The following is an 11,019-nucleotide window of genomic DNA, read 5'->3' as shown; positions in this document are numbered from 1 at the left end:
ACACCATGTCCTCTCTCATCTCCTAAACACCATGTCCTCTCTCCCCTCCTAAACACCATGTCCTCTCTCCTCTCTCCCCTCCTAAACACCATGTCCTCTCTCCTCTCCTAAACACCATGTCCTCTCTCCTCTCCTAAACACCATGTCCTCTCTCCTCTCCTAAACACCATGTCCTCTCTCCTCTCCTAAACACCATGTCCTCTCTTTATACTACAAAGACAAAGCGAGAGAGAAAAATCAAGATGCATTCAATTCCCTGTAGCTTTGTGCTGGAGTGAGTGAGTGAGTGAGTGAGTGAGTGAGTGAGTGAGTGAGTGAGTGAGTCAGTCAGTCAGTCAGTCAGTCAGTCAGTCTGTCAGTCTGTCTTAGATGGAGCCTGAGAAACATGTGGGGGTGGGGACTAATTCTAACTGATTCCTCCTCTCTGTGTTTCTCCTGTGTGAAATGTCTGCCCTTTGCCCCCCTGGGGGGTTATCTGTGACACTGGGCCCTCAGTGCATGTAGCACACTGGACTGGTCTCTGACATCAGATTGGCCTGTTGTTATTTATATCATAGTATCAGGAGGCAGCAATTAAAGAGGATGGGGGTGAAAAGTAAACTAAAAAGAAGAGGATCCCATCAGCTTTCTATAGGCCTACTGTCACGTTCTGACCTTTATTTCCTTTGTTTTGTCTTTATTTAGTATGGTCAGGGCGTGAGTCGGGGTGGGCAGTCTGTGTTTTTCTATGTTGGGGTTTTGAGTTCAGCCTAGTATGGTTCTCAATCAGAGGCAGGTGTCGTTAGTTGTCTCTGATTGAGAATCATACTTAGGTAGCCCGGGTTTCACCTTTGGTTTGTGGGTGTTTGTTTTCCGTGTGTGTGTTTGTTGCCACACGGGACTGTTTCGGTTTCGTTCGTTTCACGTTTATTGTTTTGTAGTGTTCAGTTTATGTCTTTAAATAAACGTTATGGACACTTACCACGCTGCTCATTGGTCCTCCGATCCTTCTCGCTTCTCCTCCTCAGAAGAGGAGGAGGAATGCCGTTACACCTATGAGCTCATGTTGGGCAACATTTCTATCTGAGAAAACAGAGTGATGGCCTCTACTAAAAAGAAGAGGATCCCATCAGCTTTCAATAGGCTAGGCCTACTATATTTATTTCTCAACTTTCCTAACATTAAGCACATTGCTTCTCTTTAAAAGCAGGAGTATCGCCTACCTGGCTGGCATAAAAATTAACCACGGAGATAAAGTCCATTCTAAATCAAAACAAGTTTCACACATACATTATTTAGCATATGTAAATACAAGATTAAATCAAGAATAATCTGATGGGTGACAATATTAGCCAATCACTTGTGAATGATGCCCAGCATAAGAAACAATGCCTTTTTTTGTGCAAACTTTTCATAGTCGCACACCTCATGTAGCCTAGCTCATAGACCTATATTGTTTTGGTAAGGTTTGTATCACAACTAAAGTGGCCAAATAACGTCTTAAAATGTATCCGCATGAATTCACATTCATCCACAAGGGGTGTAGAGCCTAACATAAGCAGTTTGGGGAAGATAATTTCCACCATAAAAATACACTTTTATAATAAAAGCGTTACATAATCTGCATTTGCGGTCACATTTGTTTTCCCGCTAATGGAACATTTGTTCTTATAGCCTACTGCCACGTGCACATTGCTGCGCTTACAATGTGAAGAAATAGCCTAATAGTTGACCAACATTTTAAGCTAAACCTTCTGATCTGTTGCGTCAGCCTCATTGCATAAAACACGTTTGTTTTTTTTACGCTCGTGGTTGTATTAATTTGTGATCTATCGCATCCCACAACTGTCCCAGACTATGTTTGGAATATTTATTTCTCACACAGTATAGAATAGGTTGACTTTTGTACTATGGGGGGAAAAGTAGATTGACATAGGCTTGTGCTTTGCCTGTTCGTTAGGCCTACTCATCTTGTTGAGTAGTTCCAATATCTTCAGTATGCACTTTCGGAATTGGATGAGGACGCACGCAGTTGCGTCCCCGATGTGTCGGTCTTCACTTGTAGCCTGTGAGAAAAACCTAATCACGTGATGGAGAACCATGTGAGTGAGAGGTGCTTCAGAGTGCGCAGCACTCATGGAAATGGGCCCAACGCAGCACTCCTGTCCAAGGGCCCAACGCAGCACTCAGGGAAATGGGCCCAACGCAGCACTCCTGTCCAAGGGCCCAACGCAGCACTCAGGGAAATGGGCCCAACGCAGCACTCCTGTCCAAGGGCCCAACGCAGCACTCAGGGAAATGGGCCCAACGCAGCACTCCTGTCCAAGGGCCCAACGCAGCACTCAGGGAAATGGGCCCAACGCAGCACTCCTGTCCAAGGGCCCAACGCAGCACTCAGGGAAATGGGCCCAACGCAGCACTCCTGTCCAAGGGCCCAACGCAGCACTCAGGGAAATGGGCCCAACGCAGCACTCCTGTCCAAGGGCCCAACGCAGCACTCCTGTCCAAGGGCCCAGCGCAGCACTCCTGTCCAAGGGCCCAGCGCAGCACTCCTGTCCAAGGGCCCAGCGCAGCACTCCTGTCCAAGGGCCCAGCGCAGCACTCCTGTCCAAGGGCCCAGCGCAGCCCTCCTGTCCAAGGGGCCAACGCAGCCCTCCTGTCCAAGGGGCCAACGCAGCACTCAGGGAAAAGGGCCCAACGCAGCACTCAGGGAAAAGGGCCCAATGCAGCACTCAAGGAAAAGGGCCCAACGCAGCCCTCCTGTCCAAGGGCCCAACGCAGCACTCAGGGAAAAGGGCACAATGGCCACTGGCCACAAAGGGCATGGATTTTTACGGCATTACGGCCACACAAAGGGGATGCCACTGTGAAATTCTAGGCATTATCAAGTGCTTGTCAAATTGTGAATGAGAGACTGATGAAGTGTGTTCAGCCTGCGCAAAAAACTAAGCAGAGCTCGTGCCTTTCAAGCAAACTTTTTCAAATCATCATTAGTCACATCATGCAGCCTCAAAACATAGAGCCCAATGTTTGTATCACAACTAATGTTACATTAATAACTCTAAATTTGTCACGTTCTGACCTTAGTTCCTTTGTTATGTCTTTGTTTTAGTATGGTCAGGGCGTGAGTTGGGGTGGGCAGTCTATGTTTTTTTTTTCTATGTGTTTGGCCTGGTATGGTTATCAATCAGAGGCAGCTGTCAATCGTTGTCCCTGATTGAGAACCATACTTAGGCGGCCTGTTTTCCCACTGTTAGTTGTGGGTGATTATACTTTCTGTTTAGTGTGTGTTGCACCTGACGGAGCTGTTTCAGTTGTGTTTTTTTTTGTTTCTTTGTTAGATGTTGTTCAGTTTTAAATAAATAACAAGTACCTGCGCTTCGGTCCTCACCTTCTTCCACCGACGGCCGTTACAAAATGAAGCATATAGGAGGATCTATTTCTTTGTTTAACCTCTCAACAACAGAAATAGCCGCATGTGTGCACTCCCTGAAATCGTTTGGAGAAAATATGTATATTTTATACAGCTTTGTTCAATTGTATTCTTCATACTATAAAATAATGACACAGAATTCTAAGCAAATCTTGTCTGCTACATGAACTAGTCGAAGCCCACAGCCACACACCATTAACCATATTAGGACCTAATATAAAGGGCAACTCTGAGTGTGCTATTCTTCTCTTCTGAAATAGATTATTTTCTTAATATCATGTTTCTTTAGACCTGTCTAAAATAAATAATGGATTTATTGTGAAGGTGTAGACTATATTACATGGATTTATTATTCATTTTTTTACAATGTAGATGTTCCCAAAAGTCTGCATCAGTGGCTTGTAGGCCTAGTGTGGAAGCCAGGAGACGCTAAATGTGTTAATGTTAATTAACGGTCAACTACCGTGAGACCGACCGTTATCTGCTTGACAGGAGGACCGAGGGAGAAGAAGAAGCACCTCGAGCTCTTCTGTGACACACAGAACGTGGGACTGCAGGGTAGATGACAAAACCGTTTCTGGATGCATTCATGACTCACACAGTCATACAGGAAGCATTACAGCTGTTCATTTTTAGCATGCCTCTGCAGCAGTACCATAGATAGAAATTGGTTGAGCCATTACATAATTCAGCAGGAGCAACATCCCAGAAATGTTCCATACGCACAAAAGAATATAAAACATTTCTCTAAAATGTGCAAAAAATGTGTTTACATCCTTGTTAGTCAGCATTGCTCCATTGCCAAGATAATTCATCCACCTGACAGGTGTGGCATATCAAGAACCTGATTAAACAGCATGATCATTACACAGGTGCACCTTGTGCTGGGGACAATAAAAGGCCACTCTGAAATGTGCAGTTTTGTCACACAACAAAATGCCACAGATGTGTCAAGTTGTAATGGTGCATGCTGACCTGCAGGAATGTCCATCAGAGCTGTTGCCAGAGAATTTCATGTTAATTTCTCTACCATAAACTCTAACCTCCTTTCAGAAAATGTGGGAATAACCGGCCTCACATCCGCAGCCCAGGACCTCCCGGGTTTTTCACCTGTAACACAGTCATTGTGGTGGATATATTTTTGCTTAGTGTAATACAGGTAATAATATAGGTGTGTGTGGATATACAGTGGGGAGAACAAGTATTTGATAACCTGCAAAATCGGCAGTGTTTCCTACTTACAAAGCATGTAGGAGGTCTGTAATTTTTATCATAGGTGCACTTCAACTGTGAGAGACGGAATCTAAAACAACAATCCAGAAAATCACACAGCCAGAGCAGCTAAGGAGTGGCTCCGTAAGAAGCATCTCAAGGTCCTGGAGTGGCCTAGCCAGTCTCCAGACCTGAACCCAATAGAACATCTTTAGAGGGAGCTGAAAGTCCATATGGCCCAGCGACAGCCCCGAAACCTGAAGGATCTGGAGAAGGTCTGTATGGAGGAGTGGGCCAAAATCCCTGCTGCAGTGTGTGCAAACTTGGTCAAGAACTACAGGAAACGTATGATCTCTGTAATTGCCAACAAAGGTTTCTGTACCAAATATTAAGTTCTGCTTTTCTGATGTATCAAATACTTGTCATGCAATAAAATGCAAATTAATTACTTAAAAATCATACAATGTGATTTTCTGGATTTTTGTTTTAGATTCCGTCTCTCACAGTTGAAGTGTACCTATGATAAAAATTACAGACCTCTACATGCATTGTAAGTAGGAAAACCTGCAAAATCGGCAGTGTATCAAATACTTGTTCTCCCCACTGTATGTATAAATGTATAAATATAAATGTATAAATATATATGTATAAATAAATATACATATATATATATATACACACACAGTGGGGCAAAAAAGTATTTAGTCAGCCACCAATTGTGCAAGTTCTCCCACTTAAAAAGATGAGAGAGGCCTGTAATTTTCATCATAGGTACACTTCAACTATGACAGACAAAATGAGAAAACATTTTTCCAGAAAATCACATTGTAGGATTATTAATAAAATTATTTGCAAATTACGGTGGAAAATAAGTATTTGGTCACCTACAAGCAAGATTTCTGGCTCTCGCAGACCTGTAAAATATACATATGAAATTAGTACAACAGTATGTAAACATTAAAGTAACCAGTGTTCCATTACTAAAGTGACCAGTGTACCAGGAGATGAGTAACCGGGTGGTTGCCGCTAGTGACAGTGACTAAGTTCAGGGTGCTGGGTGGAGGCCGGCTCGTGATGGCTGTTTAACAGTCTGATGACCTTGAGATAGAAGCTGTTTTTCAGTCTCTCGGTCCCAGCTTTGATACCCCTGTACTGACCTTTTTTATTTTACCTTTATTTAATCAGGCAAATCAGTTAAGAACAAATTCTTATCGTCAATGGCAGCCTAAGAACATAGTGTTAACTGCCTGTTCAGGGGCAGAATGACCGAGTTTTACCTTGTAACCAAAAGATCAAATCCCTGAGCTGACAAGTCCAACGCTCTAACCACTCGGCTGCCTGCCGCCTTCTGGATGGTAGCAGGGTGAACAGGATGTGGCTCAGGTGATTGATGTCCATGGGCACGCACCCATGTGGGGCTCCTGTGTTGAGAATCAGTGAGGCAGAGGTGTTGTTGCCTACCTTCACCACCTGGGGGCGACCCGTCAGGAAGTCCAGGACCCAGTTGCACAGGGTGGGGTTCAGACCCAGGGCCTCAAGCTTAATGATGAGCTTGGAGGGTACTATGGTGTTGAATGCTGAGCTATAGTCAATGAACAGCAATCTTACATCGGTATTCCTCTGGGATAGGGCAGTGTGCAGTGCGATGGCAAGTGCGTCATCCGTGAATCTATTGGGGCGGTATGCGAACTGAAGTGGGTCTGGATGGTCAGGTAGTGTGGAGGTGATATGATCCTTGACTAGTCTCTCAGAGCACCTCATGATGACAGAGGTAACTGCTACGTGAGTCATTTAGTTGAGTTACCTTTGCTTTCTGTTGAGGAACAATGGTAGCCATCTTGAAGCATGTGGGAACAGCAGACTGGGATAGGGAGAGATTGAATATGTCCATAAACACACCAGCCAGCTGGTCTGCGCTCCGAGGACGCGGATAGGGATGCCGCCTGGGCCGGCAGCCTTGCAAGAGTTAACACGTTTAAATGTCTTACTCACGTTGGCCGCGGAGAACGAGAGCTCACAGTCCTCGGGAACGACATGGTGCATATAACCATAGAAGCACAATGACTTATGCCTCAATGCGGTTCAATGTGTCTTATCTGAGGTGTGGCTTTCAGGTCATTGTTTTTGGCCACCCATCCCATGAGAGTGAATGTCATTCCAGTGCACTGCTATGACTTCTATCTGATGGTGTTTACTTTTTTTAGGTAAAAAGACAAATAACGTCCCGTTTGGAACACTGACAAATAAAGAGCATCTGATTGGGTGGGCCCAGGCTTCCCAGTGGGTGGGCACAGGCTTCCCAGTGGGTGGGCACAGGCTTCCCAGTGGGTGGGCCAAGGCTTCCCAGTGGGTGGGCCAAGGCTTCCCAGTGGGTGGGCACAGGCTTCCCAGTGGGTGGGCCCAGGCTTCCCAGTGGGTGGGCCCAGGCTTCCCAGTGGGCTGGCCCAGGCTCCCCAGTGGGCTGGCCCAGGCCCCCCAGTGGGTGGGCCCAGGCTCCCCAGTGGGTGGGCCCAGGCTTCCCAGTGGGTGGGCCCAGGCTCCCCAGTGGGTGGGCCCAGGCTTCCCAGTGGGTGGGCCCAAGCTTCCCAGGAGTCTCATAAAACAGAGTGGGATCATTTGAGTGAACAGTTTTTGGTACGACAACGTGTGAATATTCCCCAATTTAACGGTGCGAGGAAGCAACACATGACTAAACGTGACACACTCAATGAATCAGCAATAGTGTGAAGGGAATAAGTTGTACTGTACCTGATGTGAACGCTCTCTCCATAGGGCAACACTGAGAACACCGCAAACAGAGAACGCTTGGCACAGATCAACACGATCCTGGAGACACATCAGCCACGTCAGAGAGGGATGAAGGGAGAGAAACAGACAGACAGACAGAGTAAGAGAGCAACAGAGATATTTCATCTAAAACATTTGCTTGCCCAACATTTACACGTGCAGCCCTATTTCATGTCAATATAGCACCACTGAAATCGACTTGGGAAAAAAAACAAAAAACTCCTATGACTAGGTTTGATGGAAACAAGGATGTTGTGTGTTGTGTAAACATTGAATATGAATCTACACAGCTCTATAATGACCCTGAATATGAACCTACACAGCTCTATAATGACCCTGAATATGAACCTACACAGCTCTATAATGACCCTGAATATGAACCTACACAGCTCTATAATGACCCTGAATATGAATCTACACAGCTCTATAATGACCCTGAATATGAACCTACACAGCTCTATAATGACCCTGAATAATCAGCTCACATCCTTCTTCATAAAACAGTGTGTTTCCTCTCACCACCATTTTACGAGGTTGACATTCACACAGTAGGCACCTCTGCCATTACCCGAGTTGGACCAGTATCAGCGGGAGGACCAGACGTGGCTAACACCTAACGTTACACCGTCCTGCATCACAACGAAGTTACCGTCCATTAGCCTACAGCTAACATTATCAAAGAGGATGTATGTGTAACCGATGTGAAATGGCTAGCTAGTTAGCGGTGGTGCGCGCTAATAGCGTTTCAATCGGTGACGTTACTCTCTCTGAGGCCTTGAAGTAGTTGTTCCCCCTTGCTCTGTAAGGGCCGAGGCTTTTATGTGATGCTTCGTGGGTAACTGTTGATGTGTGCAACCATAAGATGTAAGGATTGGAGAGAAGGAGGCGTGTCTTAAGGGGGATATATATATATAAATAATACTTATTTTCCACCATATTTTGCAAATAAATTCATTAAAAAATCCCACAATGTGATTTTTCTGGATTTTTTTTTCTCATTTTGTCTGTTACAGTTGAAGTGTACCTATGTTGAAAATTACAGGCCTCTCATCTTTTTAAGTGGGAGAACTTGCACAATTTTTTATTTTTATTTTACCTTTATTTTACTAGGCAAGTCAGTTAAGAACAAATTCTTAATTTCAATGACGGCCTAGGAACAGTGGGTAAACTGCCTGTATTTAGTCAGCCACCCGATTGGTGGCTGACTAAATACTTTTTTGCCCCACTGTATATCTGTGATGGGAGAAATGTTGGGTTGTCTGAATTACAGCTGTACAGACCCTTTGGGAAGAATTAAACTTGGCTAAAGCTTCTCTAGTGTCTGATTTTAGTGTTTGTGAATGTTGGCAGTTACATGTATATTTCTCATTGGTATTAAAGGCGTACTGTGTGAGAGTTACAGTAGATTTTGATCATGTTAATTAATGGTACTGCAGCGTATATAAGTCCTCATCAAAACCCCGAACCGGACCGTTGTTCATGCACCTCTGGGTTTGGACAGAAGACACAGAGACATCGTGTGTTTCAAAAGGAGGAAGGACACTGTCGCCATCTCTTCTTCCAAACACAGGACGTTCTATGCGAGAATGAGGAAGTGCTTCAGGAAGTGCAGCTGTTCACACCTGCTGCCCCGCGTGTCGTACTGTCTCATGTTCTTGATGAAGTGGACCTTCTTCACAGGGCGAGGTCTGGGAGAGCCCGACAGGTTACGAGTCCGACTGGAACGGGGAGGAAGGGATGAGGGGGAGGGAAGCAAGATAGGGAAGGAGGGAGACGAGAGAGAGGGAAGTAAGGATGAAGGAAAGAGAGAGAGAAGGAGGGAGAGAGAGGGAAGGAGGGAGGCAAGAGAGAGGGAAGGAGGGAGAGAGAGAGGGAAGGAGGGAGGGATAAAGAGAGGAGGGAGGGAGGCAAGAGAGAGGGAAGGAGGGAGAGAGAAAGAGAGAAGTAAAGAGGAAGGAAAGAGAGAGAGAGAGAGAGAGGAGGGAGAGAGAGAGAAAGAGAGAAGTAAGGATGAAGGAAAGAGAGAGAGAAGGAGGGAGAGAGAGGGAAGGAGGGAGGCAAGAGAGAGGGAAGGAGGGAGAGAGAGAGGGAAGGAGGGAGAGAGAGAGAGGGAAGGAGGGAGAGAGAGAGAGATGGAAGGAGGGAGAGAGAGAGATGAAAGGAGGGAGAGAGAGAGAGATGGAAGGAAGGAGAGAGAGAGAGATGAAAGGAGGGAGAGAGAGAGATGAAAGGAGGGAGAGAGAGAGATGAAAGGAGGGAGAGAGAGAGATGAAAGGAGGGAGAGAGAGAGATGAAAGGAGGGAGAGAGAGAGATGAAAGGAGGGAGAGAGAGAGAGATGGAAGGAGGGAGAGAGAGAGAGATGGAAGGAAGGGGGAGAGAGAGAGATGGGAGGGAGGGAGAAAGAGAGGGAAGGAGGGAGAGAGAGACAGATGGAAGGAGGGAGAGAGAGACAGATGGAAGGAGGGAGAGAGAGAGGGAGATGGAACAAGGGAGAGAGAGAGGGAGATGGAACGAGGGAGAAAGAGAGGGAAGGAAGGAGAGAGAGAGAGGTGGAAGGAGGGAGAGAGAGAGGGAAGGAAGGAGAAAGAGAGAGAGAGATGGAAGGAGGGAGAGAGAGAGGGAAGGAAGGAGAAAGAGAGAGAGAGAGAGAGAGAGAGATGGAAGGAGGGAGAGAGAGAGGGAGATGGAAGGAGGGAGAGAGAGAGGGAAGGAAGGAGAGGGAGAGAGAGAGAGATGGAAGGAGGGAGAAAGAGAGGGAAGGAGGGAGAGAGAGAAGTACAGTTAGTCATGAAACCCAGACAAGCAAGTTCCCAGTTTCCAGTCCCAACAGTCACCAATCATCACAGTAAACAAAACTGCTAATGCAATTGGCTGAATCCAAGCCTTTGTGACTGTGATGAAACGGATGCAGCGATCAGGGAGGAGTCAACCTGTGGTCACTGTGTTCCCTGGGGGGAGGAGTCAACCTGTGGTCACTGTGTTCCCTGGGGGGAGGAGTCAACCTGTGGTTACTGTGTTCCCTGGGGGGAGGAGTCAACCTGTGGTCACTGTGTTCCCTGGGGGGAGGAGTCAACCTGTGGTTACTGTGTTCCCTGGGGGGAGGAGTCAACCTGTGGTCACTGTGTTCCCTGGGGGGAGGAGTCAACCTGTGGTCACTGTGTGTTCCCTGGGGGGAGGAGTCAACCTGTGGTCACTGTGTTCCCTGGGGGGAGGAGTCAACCTGTGGTCACTGTGTGTTCCCTGGGGGAGGAGTCAACCTGTGGTCACTGTGTGTTCCCTGGGGGGAGGAGTCAACCTGTGGTCACTGTGTGTTCCCTGGGGGGAGGAGTCAACCTGTGGTCACTGTGTGTTCCCTGGGGGGAGGAGTCAACCTGTGGGCACTGTGTTCCCTGGGGGGAGGAGTCAACCTGTGGTCACTGTGTGTTCCCTGGGGGGAGGAGTCAACCTGAGATCACTGTGTGTTCCCTGGGGGGAGGAGTCAACCTGTGGTCACTGTGTGTTCCCTGGGGGGAGGAGTCAACCTGTGGTCACCGTGTGTTCCCTGGGGGGAGGAGTCAACCTGAGATCACCATGTGTTCCCTGGAGGGAGAAGTCAACCTGTGGTCAC

At 46.9% G+C, this 11,019-nt stretch overlaps 1 protein-coding gene across 1 annotated transcript in view; it reads right to left on the bottom strand.

The window, feature by feature from the left end:
* The window catches only part of cables2b (Cdk5 and Abl enzyme substrate 2b), a 72,114-nt gene that overhangs the window by 28,949 nt on the left and 32,146 nt on the right, over positions 1-11,019 (bottom strand). Inside the window, exons 2-3 of the mRNA XM_064956202.1 lie at positions 9,034-9,129; positions 7,373-7,450 (exon numbers count right to left, since the gene is read on the bottom strand). Of these exons, the coding sequence (XP_064812274.1) occupies positions 7,373-7,450; positions 9,034-9,129 (174 nt within the window). The remainder of the gene's footprint in view (positions 1-7,372; positions 7,451-9,033; positions 9,130-11,019) is intronic.

Source organism: Oncorhynchus masou, chromosome 33, assembly GCF_036934945.1.
Source record: "Oncorhynchus masou masou isolate Uvic2021 chromosome 33, UVic_Omas_1.1, whole genome shotgun sequence".
NCBI lineage: Eukaryota > Metazoa > Chordata > Actinopteri > Salmoniformes > Salmonidae > Oncorhynchus > Oncorhynchus masou.
The sequence above is the reverse complement of the archived record's forward strand: the minus strand, read 5'-3'. Positions and strand labels throughout refer to the sequence as shown.